At 42.7% G+C, this 20476-nt stretch overlaps 1 protein-coding gene across 1 annotated transcript in view; it reads left to right on the top strand.

The window, feature by feature from the left end:
- Positions 1 to 20476, top strand: part of LOC132121680 (cadherin-12-like) — a 388852-nt gene that overhangs the window by 301704 nt on the left and 66672 nt on the right. Inside the window, exon 2 of the mRNA XM_059531344.1 lies at positions 19187 to 19629. Coding sequence (XP_059387327.1) covers positions 19396 to 19629 — 234 coding nt within the window. The 5' untranslated portion in view covers positions 19187 to 19395. The remainder of the gene's footprint in view (positions 1 to 19186; positions 19630 to 20476) is intronic.

The raw sequence follows: 20476 nt of genomic DNA on the forward strand, positions 1-20476 counted from the left end.
GTAAGCTAGTGGCCGCTTACTTTCAGTTTAGCAGACCTTATCAGGCAGCTACCAAAGGTGAGCTTGCGCCCTGGCTCGACTCAAGTTTTTATTCTCTGCTACGGGTTCCCTCCTGGAACCTCTTTATCTTGCTACAGCCTGGTTGCCTACCAGGTAGATCTAATGCTCCCCTCACTGAGGGTCAGTATGAGTATGTGGTCTCCTGAGTCTGATCAGTCGGTCGTAGGCCTCTCATGAGGCCTCCCAGTTAGATCAGTCCTTAGGCCCTCACAGGCCTCCTTAGTGTTTTGAAACACAAACACTGGGTTGATCCGTGGATCGAGTAGAGAAACTCCCCTCGCTGGCAAGGGTTGTAATGCACTATGCTGAGTCATACTCTCCAGGATATCCCGTCTCTGAGATCCGGTCCGAGTGGTTCACTGCCTGCTTCGCAGTCCCTCGGGTTGGATGCCTTCCTAAAGGCAAGTGTCCAGAGGCTCTGTCTTCGGACAGACAGGAAGTGGCCAGACTATAGTGTCTTGTATGGTGACACCAGGTCAGGCCTGCCTGGTGGCATTTCAGGTGGCACGTTCCCCTGAATAGTGACTGGCTGGGGTTCCCTCAGGTTCCCTAGCCACATTCCCTAGAAGGGACCCCTTCTAAGAAGTTGAAGTTGTGGTCCTAGGCCCTTGAGCAGGCCCAGGTAGACCTTTCACTAAAACTATGTTTATGGAGGTTTTTCTGTGGTATCATATAGCTTGGGCTATGACCGTAGGGAGTGCTGTCACTGACAGCCCAGTGTGACCTGAGGGTGAGTGGTTCTAGCGTTTCATTTGAATTTGCTAGTTCTGTCAGTTGTCACTGCCGCTTGGCAGGCACTCCCCTTAGCATGGTGGCGTTGGTATATCGTTCCCCAAAGCGTCATTCTGACGTAGTGTAGAGTTCCCTTTCGAAAAGGAACGTCTCAGGTTACGACTGTAACCTATGTTCCCTGAGAACAGGGAACGAGACACTACGTCTTCCTGCCATGCCTCGGGGCCTGCCTGCAACAGTCCCTTCAGACGATAGGATGTTTGTCATGTTTGCAAGGCTCCCTTTTATACTTGCAGGTCGCACGTTAATCATTCACGTTAATGATTCACGGGCTGTCGCCGGTCATTATGATTGCCGTGATTTGATAGTGATTTCAGACACCTGTCACGCCTGAGGCGTTCCCCAAAGCGTCATTCTGACGTAGTGTCTCGTTCCCTGTTCTCAGGGAACATAGGTTACAGTCGTAACCTGAGACGTTTTTCTTTTTTAATAAATCTGCAAAAATTTCAACAATTCTGTGTTTTTCTTTCAACATGGGGTGGTGTACATTGAGGGAAAATATTAACTTAAATGATTTTAGCAAATGGCTCCAATTTAAGGGGGTCTGAGTACTTTCCGTACCCACTGTATATATATATATATATATATATATATATATATATATATATATTTATTTATTTATATATATATATATATATATATATTTATATATTTATTTTTATATATATATAAATAAATATATATATATATATATATATAAATATATATATATATATATATATGTATTCTTTGTGATGCATTTTGGAAACTGAAGATGAGACCCTTTTCTAATGCAACACCTAGCTTGATAAACTCCTTCTGAAAGACTTACTGTTTGTCAATTTTATTCGGGTAACACACATATTCTGAATGCCTTCGGCAGAATTCGAATGAGCCATTTTAATCTAGATTAATCTAGATTAATTTCAAGATCACAGTGAGATTAATCTAGATTAAAAAAATTAATCTATGCCCACCACTAATATATATATATATATATATATATATATATATATATATATATATATATATATATATATATATATATATATATATATATTATAAATGACAAAAAAAAAAAGAAAAATAATGATTTAAATCTTTAATCTTTAATTAAAATTAATCTCAATTACAGTACAACATAATTTGTTTTGTGGCTTGGAAAACATTTGTACATCTCAAAAGATGTTAATATAAAGTTGTAAATGCTGCCAATACGTTCATAGCATCAATTTTAGTGTCTGTGCAAAGCAGGTGTGCAATACAAACACTCATGCACATCTTTAGCCTTATCCCTGTTTTGTGGTCCCTAAAGATTTACAGTACGGTGTTGGCCAGAAAGAAATTATACATCATCATTCAAAATTCCCCAAAGCATTCCAATGATCCATTTACTTTAATTAAAACAGCGACAACTTCCATGCCTAATAAAATATTACTTGCGATGCAGTCACCACACACACACTCATGCACCTGTGCCTTCGACACAATTAACACCCCCGCATCTACCACTGAGTGATAAACAGATTTTAGATTAAGGTCTTCATCCAGATGAGCTCCATCTTTCTTTCTCCAGTTTGCCACAGTTGCAGCTGCTTATCAGTTAATCATGTTTACGACAGGCCTGACAACTAATAACTTTCCCAGGGAGTTTTGTCTCCTGTCTCCTAATCGGCGGCGGCAGCTCGGCGAGCCATATGCTCACTGATTATTGAAGGTGATGAGAACGGGGAACGTCGGCCAACACTCAGGGAATGCTGTCAGGCCCAGGCTCTGTGTTATCGGGGGCCAACATGCGAGTCAGAGATCCAAATGCAAGGCTTGACACATGCTAATGAAGCGCCCTCTCATCAAGCATGCGGCACAACACGACTCGTTGAAAACGACCGTTGGAGCATTCTAGACTCTTCTGTAAGCACAGGAGCAGTCATTTCCCATTATGTCAGTGCAGAATATGCACTGACCCTCACCGTCACACGGATGACCCACGTCGTGACAGCTTGTCTTGATCGTGAGCACAGGTGGAGGAGGAGAAGAAACCTGCTGATGAATTTGGACTTTAAAGCAGTATCTTGCGGGTATTCAGTAAGTGAAAGGGGAAATGCTGCATAACCTTGATCTCATCTCTCCTGTGCCACTGTTTCTGGTCTTTGGAATAAAGATTGTCAGCCAGACGAGGCTTAATTGAATTAGTCTGACAAAGATTTATAGAATTACATAATTTAGAATCAATTTTATCATGTGGCTTTGAAATGCAAACATAAAAGTACTTATTGATTAATAACATGGTAATTCAAGACAAGCTGATGATTAAACTCATCTATTTATCTAATCACTCTCTTTTCGTTTCAAACTCTTATGGCTTTTATTTTTCTAAGGAACTTACAAGAAGAAATTAAGCAAATTTGTTCTTATGAAGCTGTGGCAATTAATTGGGACTAAAACGTTCAAAATTTCAAAGACATAATAAAAAGTTAAAAAAAAGTGGTTCATAAGAATATATTCTTTCTATTCCAAGTCTTTTAAAGCCTTTCGGAAGTTTTGTGTGAGAAATTTAGTAAAATATAACTCATTACTGATTTATATAACTCTATCTGAGGCTGCTACAAAAAAACAATTATTTGATTCCTGAATTAATTTTTAGAATTATAGTATTATTTATTTTATTATTTTTAGCTTTTTATGTATATTATAATTATATGGGAGGAAAGACTAGTATAATTTCAGTAACATTTTAAAATAGGGTTTTATTTCTTAACATTATTTAACAATAGTATATTTAACAAATTAACAATAAACAATACTTCTACAACATTTATTAATATTAGTTTATGTTTACATTTCTACACGGTAAAATTACTGTTGGAGTATTTTTTTAAAGAAAATACAATTTCAGTCTTTCTTCAAAATGTCATGTTTAATTTATTCTGTTACTAACCATTTCTTTGGAATTAATTATGAAGTTTACTAGCAATTTCCGTGAGAAAACTGTTTCTACACCATTTTTTTATCTTACAATTACTTTGAAGTCTTTGAAGCTCAATCGCTGTCTTTCTAGAGGCCTAGTTTTGCTGGAATGCAGAGTACATATTTCAAATAATCCCCTAAATTTGAGATAAATGTTGAGCGAATCTGGAAATATCTCCAAGGACAACAGTATCACTTGCATTGGACTGATATTTTTAGGCTGGAGCACGCCTTCCCAGACTGACAAATTTAGGCAAAGTAATTTGCCCAGTCCCACCAACGCTAATTAAATGCAAAACATCAAATGACTCCTGCTGATGGGTTGGTTTTCCTTGAACTTTGTTTAATCCAATCCTTTAATTGCTTAACAGGATCAATCACGGAACTTTAATTAGCCTAAATGTCCAGATGTGTTTAAGACATTCAGGTTATGGCGATTGGAAAATCGTAATGGAGGCTGGCAGTCTTGGGCTGTCTGGGAATTCATCTACTGCAGTAAGTCGTCTCCTTGAAATGCCGCGTGAACGCTTCACTCTCCTTGGCGGTCAGCTTTCTCTATCCTCCTCTCTTTGCGCTGAGATCAATCAGCAAACCAATGCTATTCTGCACTGCAAAAAAAATGGCATTACTGCTTCCAAAAGTGGTATGACGCAACTTGCACAACTGCATTTTGACAAAATGACTGGGCTGGCACTGCAGAAGTGAATCTGTAATTGAGTGAAATTCAGAGCTGTGCCCTGCAACGACTCTAGTAGAAGAGAAATATGTATCTCACAGGCATGTAATGACTGGGATGAGTTTGACTTTAGGTCACCTCAATCTATGCTGAAGTGACAGAGGTTTCGAAAGTGTTGACATAAGCCATTCTCCATGCAGTGGAATCAAGGGCGTAGGCTTGCCTTTAACATTGTAGGGACATGTTAGAATCAATCAAACTATACAGTCACCACACGTTTATCTGCAAAGTGAACTTGCCTGTTACAGTTGATCAAATGTTCTCATTTTGAAAAAGTATGAAGGAGCTATAGCTTTGTGGGCAGGGGTCCGACATATGATGCTAAATCACTTCAGGTGACCCAAGTTTCTGTCTTTCCTAAATCTTTTCTTTCCATCGAACAATTGACCCTTATGATTGGTTTTGTGGTCCAGGGTCACATATACTATAATATTTACTATAGTATTTAAAGTTTTATCATAAAAAATCTTGATTTTGGTATAAAATTGGGTATAAGAGACTTATGAATACAAAAAAAATATATACAGTACAGACCCAAAGTTTGGACACACCTTCTCATTCAAAGAGTTTTCGTTATTTTCATGACTATGAAAATTGTAGATTCACACTGAAGGCATCAAAACTATGAATTAACACGTGTAATTATATATGGAATTATATACATAACAAAAAAGTGTGAAAAACTGAAAATATGTCATATTCTAGGTTCTTCAAAGTAGCCACCTTTTGCTTTGATTACTGCTTTGCACACTCTTGGCATTCTCTTGATGAGCTTCAAGAGGTAGTCACCTGAAATGGTCTTGCAACAGTCTTGAAGGAGTTCCCCGAGAGATGCTTAGCACTTGTTGGCCCTTTTGCCTTTACTCTGCGGTCCAGCTCACCCCTAAACCATCTCGATTGGGTTCAGGTCCGGTGACTGTGGAGGCCAGGTCATCTGGAGCAGCACCCATCACTCTCCTTCTTGGTCAAATAGCCCTTGATGCCTTCAGTGTGACTCTACAATTTTCATAATCATGAAAATAAAGAAAACTCTTTGAATGAGAAGGTGTGTCCAAACTTTTGGTCTGTACTGTATACTACTGTATACTATATATATATATATATATACAGTACTATTTAAATATTTTAAATACTTGTAAATAAATAATAATAATAAATGCAAAATATTATATATTTATAAAAAACAATGAAATAAATGTAGGTTAAAACACTACTAAAATATTAATTTTGATGTGCAGAGATATAAAGCCGACTGTTGTTGTTTCATGTATTTCAATAAAGATAAGACACAAAGCACATTCTTCTGATTTCTTTCCTCATAGCAAATACTCGCCATACAGTCAGTAGTACATTAGATATAAATATCCTATATAATATGATTTAGCAAGGCACATTTCAATGGGGACAACTCAGATAGAACCTGCATGTTAAGAGCCTGGATTTACTGCTGATTTTTTTATAACCGTCGCTTAAATTTATGGCTCTGAATCATTTTAGCTTTTCACATTTGCTTGTTGATTAGAACAGGCAGGTTAAATTCCACCAGTTTGAAGGGTCTCTTTGATTTTATTTGGCTTTGAAAAAAAGGCTGTTTCGGCTGAGAGCATCCAGGGATGTCAACTGCTTTCTCATCGACACCTCCCCTGCAGGAGTATAAAGTCTGGATGGCTTGAAGAGCTACTCCTCCTTTTGGCCTCCTCCGACCGTTCTTGTTGTGCCAGCACCTCTAGATCTATTGTGAACCGAGAAACCTGGCAAGGCCAGCTAACTGTTTACACTTGAATGCTGCCAAACCACCACTGGGTGGTAGCAGGTGGAGTTCAGCGCTGGCAAACTGATAAGCACATTGACCTGCACACAAACAGCTAGCTATCAGTCCCACAGCCAATGAACCACACAGGAGAGGCGAGATGCATTGGGGCATATCAGAGAATTATTGGGTTGGCATCGGGACTAATCAGGTGTTGTGAGAGCTGGAAAACTGAAAAGTTGAAAAGTATGATCTGAACTGGATTCACAGGATTGATGAGTTGGTGAGCACAGGTACAGTACCTCTGTTACAGCATCGCATCAGGAGGTTACTCCAACACTGTTGCTTCAGCATCAAACATAAATGCTGTTTTCATATTCATATTCATGCACCAGACAAATATATCATCCTAGCGCCTCATTTGCATGAGGGTGGCTGTCTCTTATGTGCCTCTTCCAGCCATTTGACATTTACAAAGATCAAAGGCTCAACAAATATATTTTATAATTACAATGGAGCCCAAAAAACAAAACAAAACAAAAAACAAAAGGACAATATAAAAATGTAAAAGTAACAATGTGAAAACAATGTACAACCCGAATTCCGGAAAAGTTGGGACGTTTTTTAAATTTTAATAAAATGAAAACTAAAGGAATTTCAAATCACATGAGCCAATATTTTATTCACAATAGAACATAGATAACGTAGCAAATGTTTAAACTGAGAAATTTTACACTTTTATCCACTTAATTAGCTCATTTAAAATTTAATGCCTGCTACAGGTCTCAAAAAAGTTGGCACGGGGGCAACAAATGGCTAAAAAAGCAAGCAGTTTTGAAAAGATTCAGCTGGGAGAACATCTAGTGATTAATTAAGTTAATTTATATCAGGTCTGTAACATGATTAGCTATAAAAGCTTTGTCTTAGAGAAGCAGAGTCTCTCAGAAGTAAAGATGGGCAGAGGCTCTCCAATCTGTGAAAGACTGCGTAAAAAAATTGTGGAAAACTTTAAAAACAATGTTCCTCAACGTCAAATTGCAAAGGCTTTGCAAATCTCATCATCTACAGTGCATAACATCATCAAAAGATTCAGAGAAACTGGAGAAATCTCTGTGCGTAAGGGACAAGGCTGGAGACCTTTATTGGATGCCCGTGGTCTTCGGGCTCTCAGACGACACTGCATCACTCATCGGCATGATTGTGTCAATGACATTACTAAATGGGCCCAGGAATACTTTCAGAAACCACTGTCGGTAAACACAATCCGCCGTGCCATCAGCAGATGCCAACTAAAGCTCTATCATTCAAAAAGGAAGCCATATGTGAACATTGTCCAGAAGCGCCGTCGTGTCCTGTGGGCCAAGGCTCATTTAAAATGGACTATTTCAAAGTGGAATAGTGTTTTATGGTCAGACGAGTCCAAATTTGACATTCTTGTTGGAAATCACGGACGCCGTGTCCTCCGGGCTAAAGAGGAGGGAGACCTTCCAGCATGTTATCAGCGTTCAGTTCAAAAGCCAGCATCTCTGATGGTATGGGGGTGCATAAGTGCATACGGTATGGGCAGCTTGCATGTTTTGGAAGGCTCTGTGAATGCTTAAAGGTATATTAAGGTTTTAGAGCAACATATGCTTCCCTCCAAACAACGTCTATTTCAGGGAAGGCCTTGTTTATTTCAGCAGGACAATGCAAAACCACATACTGCAGCTATAACAACAGCATGGCTTCGTCGTAGAAGAGTCCGGGTGCTAACCTGGCCTGCCTGCAGTCCAGGGGCCTCATTTATAAAGCGTGCGTACGCACAAAACGGGGCTGGAAACGTACGTACGCCAGTTCCCACGCAAAGGTTGTGATCTATAAAAAACAAACTTGACGGGAGAATGTGCGCACCTTTAAGCAAACTTTGAGCCGTGCGTACGCACATTCTGGAGACAAAGGGAATTGGCGACACCGATGGTGAGGTCGTGAACTGAAGTTAGATTGTAGAAAATAAATGTGAGAAGAACGATTATAAGAATGAATGACATTTAATTTTCACTCCATTTCATACGTTATATCCACATTATCATGAAGATTAAATCCAACAGTGTTATTTGTGCCGATTGTTTTAGGCTATATACATCTAGTAAAATCCAAACGTAATTCAAAATGTATTAAAAGTAAAATAAAATAATAATCAGCGCTGCCTTACAGTCACATTGTCCACAACGGGAGCACAGGAGGACATGGCGCGATACATGTGATAGCCTACAGAATAGCATGAAATACCCTTTTATTAGAGAACTGCAGAACACAGTGTAAAAAGGAAATATTTTCCTTAATGTACATAGCCTATATCATAAAATGTCAAAGTCTGCAAATACAGTCATGAAGCACAATCGCTACTCATCATCGGTCCTAACTATTACGGTGTTCATTACAAAACCGTCAAGAAGCATGTGTTCACTATAACATTTTCGTCTTAAATTTTCGCCCACAAATTAATTAAGTGATTTTGTCAAGGTGTTAACGATCAGTCTATTTGCTAGAAACATATAAATTCTCCGGTGACCCGGGTATGTAATGCTTCATGATGGCACTCCTGGCACTGTTGGAGGATTACGCTAATGGCAGAATAAGGAGAGAACGAGTTTTCAGGGACCATGATGATTTCCTGGCCCATGATGATGACTGGCTAATAAGCCGATTTAGATTCCCTAGAGCTGTGCTCTTGGATCTATGTGCTGAATTGGGTCCAGTATTAGAGAGGGCAACACGCCGGAACCATGCCATCCCAGTCCAAATACAAGTCCTCACCACTCTGGGGTTCTTGGCAACCGGCTGTTTCCAGCGGGAATTGGCAGACAGGTAAATTAATAATATAAAAAAACTATAAGTAATCCTCAAATTTGTCTCTAAGACCTTTTTGTATATGAAATAATTCTATTGGAATCTATCATCTCACCCTATAGGTCTGGTATATCACAGCCGTCCCTGAGTGCCATAATATCTGTCGTTTTAAATGGTATACTTAATATGGTTAGTCGATACATCAGGTTCCCCTACACTGTGCGAGAACAGGCCGAAATTAAAACGCAATTTGCAGCAATGTCTGGTTTCCCAAATGTAATCGGCGCAATTGAATGCACTCATGTTGCTATAAGGGCACCATCTGAAAATGAATTTGCTTATGTTAATAGAAAGCATGTGCATTCTATTAATGTGCAAATCATATGTGACTCCAACATGACCCTCACAAACATTGTGGCACGCTGGCCTGGTTCAACACATGATTCCTTTATCTTGACACATAGCAGTGTAGGGAACAGACTAAATGCAGGCGCAGTACGTGATGGCTGGCTTCTTGGTGAGTTTAACAATATTAAAAAGTAGAAACTGTAACAATTTTGTTTTTAATATAATTATAACCTGCAGGCGACAGTGGCTACCCCCTGAGACGCTGGCTCCTCACCCCATTTTTAAACCCGCAGAGCGCAGAGGAAACTCATTATAACGAGGTCCACTCTCGTGCCCGCGCAGTTGTGGAGCGTGCCATCGGCATCCTGAAATGCAGATGGCGTGCTCTGGATGCCTCGGGTGGCAGACTTTTATACCATCCAGCAAAAGTGTGCAAGATTGTCAGGGCGTGTGGTGTTTTGCACAATATAGCACTGAGAAACGGTATTCCTCTCCCTCCTGATCTCCCTCTACCCCAGCATTACGACCCCGAGCCACAGCCCCCTGGCCGACAAGAGGGATATCAACGAGGTGCAAGAATCCGTGAGGATGTCATGCGGCGTTTGTAAAGAGAGACAAAACTCAAGGTTCATGTTTTAACTGCATCTTTTAATGATTGTGCAATTTCTTGCATCACTTCTCTCATCTGCCGTAGCTCATCTGCAACCCTGTTGACAGCGTTTATTGTCTCTCGCTGTAACTGCAGGACTGCGTCAGTGAGTACCCGACCACTTTTGGACGTGCCAGACGCAGAAGGGGCACTGCTTTGAGCCGGACGCTGTGCATCTGCATCTGAGAACCCCTCACCCTGAACCTCCTGTTCATTTACAGCTTCAGACTCCGGAAGGACTGGAGGACAAACAATTGGCAACATTTATCCATTTATCACCCCACACACTCAAATGTACAGCGTTAATGATTAAAAATCGGTTTAACCTTGCTCCTCTGTGGTTTCAGTCACGTCAGTGTCTCCCTCCTTTTCCGACACAATACCACACACGCTGACCTCCCCAATTATAGCCGCGATTTTGCTGTCCACTGATGTGAGATCAGCTGTACATGGGCCCCCACCAGTTGCAGCCACGCTCTGGCGGTGGGAGGACAGTTTTCTCTTTGCCTCCACCTTGAATGAATGAGAATCTTTATTTCACATATTTTGCATACTGTAAGCACATGTAAATAAAACTTTTTGAAAATCAATATTGCTATTTATATAGGTATATAGCCTAATAAAACACAAATGTAATATGTTGGTAAAAAAAAAATTTGTATACCTTCAGGTCGGACCATTTTTTCTTTAATTCTGCAACTGTCCGTTCTGTCCCACTGACACAATTGACGGCAGAAGCAATATTTTGCCACTCGCACTGCTTCTTTTTATTAGTGACCCCACTGCTGTGGCCACCAAATAACACAGTTTTCCGAGCCTCCACCTCCCCTACAAGTGTTTCAATCTCAGTATCTGAGAAATTACGTTTTTTTCCTCTTTTCTCACCTGTCGCCATTATTAAAATTAGGCTAACAGAAATGCACGTTTTCACTTTCTTGGATTAATTAATTGGCGGGTCGCATGCCAGTTTTCCAGGTATATATGGGATTCCACTCTCATTTACATGCTGATCAGCAATCATGAGGTGATTTGCATTGACTATTTATGGTTAAAAATGGGCGTGTACAGGGCGGGATATGAGGGTGGTTCACGTACGCACATCTGCGGGTGATCTGTGATTTATAAAGGGAACATTGCTTACAGGTGTGCGTACGCACGGTTTTATAAATCGGAATATTTTTTGGCGTACGCCATTTTTGGCTTTTGGGCGCACGTAAACTTTTAGTAAAGATCCTACGCATAGTTTTATAAATGAGACCCCAGATCTTTCACCTATAGAGAACATTTGGCGCATCATTAAACGAAAAATACGTCAAAGACGACCACGAACTCTTCAGCAGCTGGAAATCTATATAAGGCAAGAATGGGACCAAATTCCAACAGCAAAACTCCAGCAACTCATAGCCTCAATGCCCAGACGTCTTCAAACTGTTTTGAAAAGAAAAGGAGATGCTACACCATGGTAAACATGCCCCGTCCCAACTATTTTGAGACCTGTAGCAGAAATCAAAATTGAAATGAGCTCATTTTGTGCATAAAATTGTAAACTTTCTCAGTTTAAACATTTGCTATGTTATCTATGTTCTATTGTGAATAAAATATTGGCTCATGTGATTTGAAAGTCTTTTAGTTTTCATTTTATTAAAATTTAAAAAACGTCCCAACTTTTCCGGAATTCGGGTTGTACAATAAGATCCATTAAATTGCATTTTGAATCTTGAACAATGGACAATACATTAACAACATTGATTTTAATAAAGTTAATATACAGTATAATAAATTACATAAAATAATATATAACTAAATAAAATAAAATAAAAACTGAATTAAAACTGGAAAGTAATAATATACACTGCCATTTGGCTGCCATTAATTATATATATATATATATATATATATATATATATATATATATATATATATAATTAATAAATAAATAAAATACACAGGTATATTACGTTTTGTGTTTTGAGTTGCAGTTTTGATAATAAGAAATGTTAATATCAGCATTTTAGAATTATTTATGAGGGATCCTGTGACTCTAAAGACTGGAGTAATGACTGCTGAAAATTCAGATTTGCCATAACAGGAATAAATGACAAATTATTATTATTATTATTATTTTATTCTAATAATCTTTTACAATATTGGGGAGAGTAAATAAATATTTGAGAGAGAGAAATATATATATATATATATATATATATATATATATATATATATATATATATATATATATATATATATATATATATATATAATTATTATTTATTTGTATAAATTTTTTTGGTATTGTTGTTCATAATTCAATTTGGTCTCAGGCGTTTGGACTCCATCGTAGTTCCTCTTCAGGAACTCGAGCTGCGTCGAAAGCGCTTTGGGGAACGCGTTCAGCGTACGCGACTCTGAATATCGTGTGTAATCAGTCCAATGGAAGGGCGTGACGTCACCGACGTGGTGACGTAAGCGACCAGGAAGCTATAAAAGCACGTGCCACGCAGCTGGCGTCAGCTTCGCGTCTTTCAGCAAGCGCTCTGTGTGTGAATCTCATTTGTCCGTCTTGTGAGTCTTATTTACTGTTGTCTGTCCAGTTAAAAGAGCTCCTAGACATGGCAAAAAGCAAGGCGAAAGTTAAGCACTCAGATGGCGATTCCAAATCGCGTTATAGGCTGTGTGTTCCTCCCTGCCCGAGATACATAACGGGTGGGGATACACACAACCTGTGCGTGGTTTGCCTGGGTTCGAAGCACGCTGAGTCGGCCGACTGCCCGCACTGTGAGCGAATGTCGGTGCGGCTGCTTCGTTCCTGGAGGGCCCTCTTTGAGGAGGGGGCCTTCGCCAGCGTTCCCCGCGGTGCTGGTCCCGCTTCTGCCGAGGCAGAACGGCGGCTGCACTCGTGGGGTTCGCAAGTCGATCTGGTGGAGGGAATGGAGACGGGCCAGTCCCTATCTCCTTCCACTTCTGCCAGATCCGGCACCCAATCCCTAGAGTCGGAAGCACGCACAGCGGTTCCTTCCACTCAGGGTGAGGGATCGACGCTCCGCCTCTCTTCCTCCGAGGAGGTCGATGTGGAGTCGCTCGATAGGGATTCGCCACCCCACTCGCTACAGTATGAGGAGCTCTTAGAGGTGGTTACTCGCGCGGTGGCCAAATTAAGTATCGATTGGCCCACCGAAAAGTCTACTGAGCTGCAGAGAAGCAAGCTGGATGAACGCTTCCTGCGCGCGAGTCAGCCACCTCCCAGCCGGGGCCTTCCATTCTTTCCCGACCTGCATGATGAGATCGCCAGGTTGTGGAAACGTCCATTCTCGGCCCGCCTCTACATCCCCTCGTCTGATTACTACGGAAATGTAGTGGGGATGGGAGAGCACGGTTATAGAGCGATCCCCCGGGTGGAACAGACGCTTGCGAGCAATCTGTCCCCTGGCGCGCATCGTCTCTAAAGGCCCCGGCATTGCCCTCAAAGCCACTAAGAACAACTTCGACTTTGGTGGGCAAAGGGTATGCGGCTGCAGGTCAGACGGGTGCGTGTCTGCACACCATGGTGGTGTTACAGGCGTACCAGGCCGACCTGCTTAAGGAGCTAGACGAGGGAGAGGAGATCAAGTCCCATGATATCTCTGAGTTAAGAAGGACCGCTGATCTCTCCCTCCGCGCCACCAAGGAGACCGCCCGAGCGATTGGGCGGTCCATGGCAGCTATGGTGGCCGCGGAGAGGCACTTATGGTTGACCCTGTCCGATATGAAAGAACGGGACAGGGTCTGCCTCATGGACGCCCCGATCCAGCCGACTGGCCTGTTCAGCGACGCAGTTAATTCTGTCGTCGACATGTTCCAGGAGGCCCACAAACAGGCGGCGGTGTTCCATAAGTTCCTCCCTCATCGCTCCCTCGGGGCATCTGGGAAGGAGATGCCCCAGCCGCATCCTAGCTCCTCACACCGCGAGGCCCAGAAACAGAGCGTCGACTCTCGTGCTCCTCCGCGTCGGGAACGAGAGTTTTAGCGACGCTCTAGGCCGAGGTCTTCTAAGCCCAAATTAGATCTAAGGGCGGTTATCGAAGCTAAGAAGTCCTCGGCCAAGAAACCCTGACGCCAATGGCCCGGGGTTTCAGAGGGCAGCCCCCGCTGGGGTAGAACGGTACACACCGCAGTCCACGGTGCCCGTCCCACCTCAGTGCCCTCTAGGGGTCGTTCTGCCAGCCCTGCCAGTGCTCCAGGGCGCAGCGGCCCCGGGCGAGCATCGTTCTCAGTATCCTCCTCCCGTGCGCGTAGCGGGGCTGGAACGCTCGCCGCACCTGCGGGGGTCTCTTACTCCAGAGGTCAGTCTCGAGAGACTGATTCCCTTAGTAGATTATTTAGCAGCGTGGAAACTACTGCCAAATGTATCTCGTTGGGTCCTGCATATAGTAGAAAAAGGCTACCGCATTCAGTTCGGCTCCGTGCCGCCTATATTCAACGGGGTCGTTCACACGATAGTGGGCCCCATGCAGGGTCTGGTTATGGAACAGGAAGTGAAAACCCTATTAGAGAAGGGGGCCATCGAGGTGGTCCCTCCTCAGGACAGGGAGTCCAGATTTTACAGCCGGTATTTCATAGTTCCAAAGAAGGATGGGGGGCTGCGTCCGATTATAGACTTGAGGGTCTTAAATCGTGCAGTTATGAGACTGAAGTTCAGAATGCTCACAATCAAGCATGTTGTAGCTCAGATCAGGTCCGAGGACTGGTTTGTCACGATAGATCTCAAAGACGCATATTTTCACATCTCCATCCTTCCACAACACAGGAAGTTTCTGAGGTTCGCTTTCGGGGGCGAAGCCTACCAATATCGAGTACTTCCCTTTGGCCTCGCACTCTCACCCCGCACGTTCACGAAGTGTGTAGATGCGGCTCTGGCCCCCCTGCGCATGCAGGGCATCCGCATTCTCAATTATATCGACGATTGGTTGATTTTAGCTCAGTCAGAGCAGATTGCGGTTCGACATCGAGATGTTGTTCTCGCACATATGGGGGAGCTGGGTTTGAGACTGAACGCCAAGAAGAGTGTACTTTCTCCGGTTCAGAGAACCACCTATCTAGGCGTAGTATGGGATTCCACCCGTGATGCAGGCACGATTGTCCCCTGCTCGTATCGAGTCGATCCTCATCTCAGTCAAGAGAGTCAGAGAAGGCCAGTCACTCACTGTCAAACAATTTCAGAGATTGTTGGGTCTGATGGCAGCTGCGTCCAACGTGATACCTCTTGGCCTGCTGTACATGAGACCCCTACAGTGGTGGCTCAAGACCAAGGGATTTTCCCCGAGGGGCAATCCGCTTCGCACTATCAAGGTCACGCGGCGCTGCCTCCGTGCCTTAGACATGTGGAAGAAACCTTGGTTCTTGAATCAGGGCCTGGTGCTGGGAGCTCCTTGTCGCCGTGTGACACTAGCGACGGACGCGTCCCTCACCGGCTGGGGTGCGGTCATGAGTGGCCACCCTGCCCGTGGTCTGTGGAGCGATCGCCATCTAACATGGCATATCAATTGTCTAGAAATGCTAGCAGTTTATCGTGCACTGAAGCACTTCCTCCCAGACCTGAGAGGTCACCATGTGTTGGTGCGCACCGACAACACATCAGTGGTCTCTTACATCAACCACCAGGGAGGTCTGCGTTCGCGCCCTTTGTACAAGCTGGCGCACCAGATCCTGGTGTGGTCCCAGAGCAAACTCCTCTCATTAAGAGCAGTATATATTCCTGGGAAGTTAAATATGGGAGCAGACATACTGTCGAGGCAGGGGCCGAGGCCCGGGGAATGGAGACTTCACCCACGGGTGGTAGATCAGATATGGAGAGTGTTTGGCAGGGCTCAAGTAGACCTTTTTGCGACTCAGGAGACGTCACAATGTCCCCTCTGGTTCTCTCTAGTTCATGCAGCTCCTCTGGGACTAGACGCTATGGTACAGACCTGGCCGAGGCTTCGTCTGTACGCATTTCCCCCTATCGCTCTGCTCCCGGGAGTTCTGGCGAGAGTACGCCGGGACGGGGTCCGTCTGTTATTAGTAGGCCCGTTCTGGCCGGGCCGGGTATGGTTCTCAGATCTAGTCTCGCTCCTCGACGGCTCTCCGTGGGAGAAACCGATCAGGACAGACCTACTCTCACAGGCGCAGGGCACGATAATTCACCCTCGCCCGGAGTTGTGGAAGCTGTGGCCCCTGAGAGGGGCACAACTGGTAGCAGCTGGTCTCTCAACTGAGGTTGTTGAGACCCTACTCCAATCCAGAGCTCCCTCTACGAGGAAACTGTACGCCCTGAAGTGGAAGCTCTTCACTTCATGGTGCAGAGACCACCAGCTAGACCCAGCAAACTGCCCAGTTGGTACAGTTCTGGAGTTTCTACAGGCTAGGCTCTCTGCAGGGTTGACCCACTCTACTCTGAAGGTTTACGTGGCGGCCATTGCGGCCTACCACGCCCTTCTCGACGGTCAGTCTCTGGGAAGACACCCCCTAGTTACACGTTTCCTCCGCGGTGCACTGAGGCTGAGACCTCCAGTACGGTCCCGTATTCCCCCGTGGGACTTGGTTGTGGTGTTAGAGGCTATGTGCAAACCCCCGTTTGAACCTATTCAAGATATCTCAGACAGACATCTCACACTTAAAACCTCTTTTATGTTGGCTATTACCTCTCTGCGGAGAGTAGGAGATCTTCAGGCCCTCTCGGTGGCCCCTTCTTATCTTGAGTTTGCACCAGGAATGACTAAAGCGTTCATATACCCTCGAGCGGGATATGTTCCCAAGGTTCCCTCTGTTACACCACGACCTGTAGTGCTGCAGGCCTTCTGTCCTCCTCCCTTTCGGGAGCCCGACCAGGCGAAGCTAAATTGTATGTGTCCGGTTCGAGCACTGGACGCATACGTCCACAGAGCTGCCCTGTGGAGAAAAACTGACCAATTGCTTGTGTGCTACGGTCCCCCCAAGAGGGGTTCTCCTGCTTCTAAGCAGACTATTAGTCGTTGGATAGTCGAGGCTATCAACGTTACCTATGAGTCCTCTGGTCTTCCCCCGCTGTCGGGAGCCAAGGCTCACTCTACTCGGGGTATGGCGGCCTCTAAGGCCTTCTTAGCAGGTGTATCCATGCTGGACATCTGCAACGCTGCGGGGTGGTCCACGCCCTCTACTGGTACTCGAAGCTGACGCCAGCTGCGTGGCATGTGCTTTTATAGCTTCCTGGTCGCTTATGTCACCACGTCGGTGACGTCACGCCCTTCCATTGGACTGATTACACACGATATTCAGAGTCGCGTATGCTGAACGCGTTCCCCAAAGCGCTTTCGACGCAGTGTCTCGTTCCCTCAAGGAACTAGGGTTGCATACGTAACCTAGAGACGTTTTCCTTCCAACTTACTGTTCTGGTCTTACTAACACAATCATTTTTGTAAGTAGTGTTTGAGTGACCAATTTGAAGGCATAGTAATCCAGTGAATCTCAAAAATGGTTTAATGTCAGCCAAATCCCTGCTGGAAGCTTTATTTGTTGTTTTTGTTTTTGAATGAGGGGGCCACTCTGTCCCCTTCTCAGAGAAAGAAACTAATTGATTGATTTAATTACCATCTAATCATGGTAATTCAGGATCCTGAAACGTTGTTGAAAACATTCCTAGCCAGACATGCTCAGAAAATCACAAGCTCGTTCCAATCCTTGATGGATCCCAGAAATAATTGCAAGCTGCTGCTGGTGACAGCTTCTATGTAAAATTGCAGTTGACTTTAATGCAATTGCTTTTTGCTAACAAATTGACAAAGGTTATTCTTAACATGATATGATGTGATAATTATTCACAGATAAATGTTTGCTCCACTTTACCATCAGGACAAGTTTAAGCGGGTGTGAAAGTGACAAAAAATTGTATATAGTCATCAAATGAGCATCCAAAAACACACAAGTCTCACAGTTTACTGTCTCTTTACAGTTTTCATTTTAAGAAGGATCAGCTATTAGTAAAAAGTAATAAAGAAATATTGACATGTATTACCAAAAAATAAGTCTCAATATTTTCCCTAATGATACTTTTAGGATCAGGATATTGACAACTACCTTGTGATATGATATCATCATGATACATACGTCACAATTCAATGCATTGCAGTGCATCATTACATCCTAAATTAGATTTGAAACTGACTGAAACTGCATCTAACACAAGACCTGATAGATCAAATTCAATCTCTCGTACCTCACAGAAATGTATCTGACCCCGCTGAGATAAGTCTGCTGGTTTGTGCTTATTTGGATGACTTACGTTGTCAATTATTGATCTGCAGAACATATGAATATGATATGAATGCACAAAATAAAAATATTGGTAAAAGGATCTAAAATACAAAGTCATGACAACAATTATTGCTCTATTTATATGATTGCATCAGCACAGCACTATTACTACTTAAACTAATCTCTGACCCATAAGGAATAACACGTGATGGGCCAAAAGTTCATACTTCTTGTACAAATCCTTCGAGGTTCACATCCCATGCTTAAACACACACTACTTTACTACAACGATATACTATGCCTGTGGTCAGCTACCTTTTGGCCATAAAGTGTCATTTTGCAATGTTAATTATTGTGACATCAAAGAGCACTGTTAGACTGCTGAGGCAGACCAGGCTGAAAATGTAACTTATAAAGCTTTTTGTCATCCTAACAACAGGAGCAGTGCATAATGGAGTGAAGCAGATCAGTGCAAGGATTTCAAATATTGGGAGAGACTTATCGGTATGCAGTTAGTAATAGCACAGGTTGTCGACCCCTGCAATACCACATCTCTCTAAGAATAGACATGCTATGAATGTGCAGGCATTATTAATAGAAAAACTGTTTTCCACATCAGCCCTAGTGCATTTTTAGAGGATGTATTAAGCATTTATGTTTCTGTGCTTTCACAGAACATCCTCTCAGATGCTAAACAGGGGTCAAAACAGGGTCACTGATATCTCTAGATGACTAGACGTTCCACAAAATGTATATTGTAGGTACTGTACGTAAAAAAAAAAAAAACTAATTTGAATTTATGTTTCTGACTTATTTTTTTTTTTTTTTTCAGTTGCAGGGGATGATGAATCTACTACCCAGTTGACTTGAGTAATATCTCCAGTAAGGGGAGTGGTGGAGCACCAGACCCTTGACCTCTCCTCAATCCCCACTGGCTTCACACTCCAGCTCGTGAGCCTCGGAGCCCTGGATCTCTTGACTCTCACTTCTCATTTTACCTCTGGACCTTGACGTGGGAACAGCACCGTAACAGACCGCCCAATGCTGAGGAGGAACTGCCTGCTGCTGGTCCTGTGCTTCCTCTTTGAGCAGAGCTCCTGCGCTCCCTTCCAAAGCAGGCCAGGGCAAGAGAGGCCCCACAGCCAGACATGGCCATCGGCGGCAGGAAGGAATGGAGGTTCCAGAGGATTCCAGAGGGTCAAGAGGGGCTGGGTGTGGAACCAGTTCTTTGTGCTTGAGGAGTACATGGGCTCGGACCCACAGTATGTTGGAAAAGTAAGAAGTTATTTTTGATCCTGATTGCATTTCAATTGCAACACTGCTTAATAACTGTAACAGCTTTCAGAAGTCATACTCTGCCGAGCCAAAGCCATGGCCGTTCTGACGGCCTTTCCTTTAATTTGTTTAATCCAAACCCCCATGTTAAAGGATCTCAGAGACTCAATTTCTTAAGGTTGTTAAGATAAACCAAAAGCACATAGTCAGCAATCTGACACTATATTTTTATTATATTGATGTGTCAGTAGGTGCTTTTTTACCATGACTTACAAGATAGTTATGTAAGAAAACATATGTAGCGACAGCCTACCCATGTGAAAAACTGTTACAGTGATTGATAAGCATCAAGGAAATCATGTCTAAAAGTAAAATAAACTCAGCTGAGTAAGACCAGGAAGACAGAATTGACAAATTTTGTCTCATTCACTAACCATGCATACAAACATATGTGCATAAAACCTGGTCAATTAGAATCTAAAATTAGAACTAACTCAGACTATTTTGGCTTGCAATTGTGCAAACCAAGCAAAAAAAATAAAAAATACAACAAATAGAACAAATAAATAAATACATGCATAATATTATATATATATACAGGTCCTTCTCAAAAAATTTGCATATTGTGATAAAGTTCATTATTTTCCATAATGTAATGATAAAAATTAAACTTTTATATATTTTAGATCCATTGCACACCAACTGAAATATTTCAGGTCTTTTATTCTTTTAATACTGATGATTTTGGCATACAGCTCATGAAAACCCAAAATTCCTATCTCAAAAAATTAGCATATCATGAAAAGGTTCTCTAAACGAGCTATTAACCTAATCATCTGAATCAACT

The sequence above is a fragment of the Carassius carassius genome, chromosome 39 (assembly GCF_963082965.1).
Source record: "Carassius carassius chromosome 39, fCarCar2.1, whole genome shotgun sequence".
Lineage (NCBI taxonomy): Eukaryota > Metazoa > Chordata > Actinopteri > Cypriniformes > Cyprinidae > Carassius > Carassius carassius.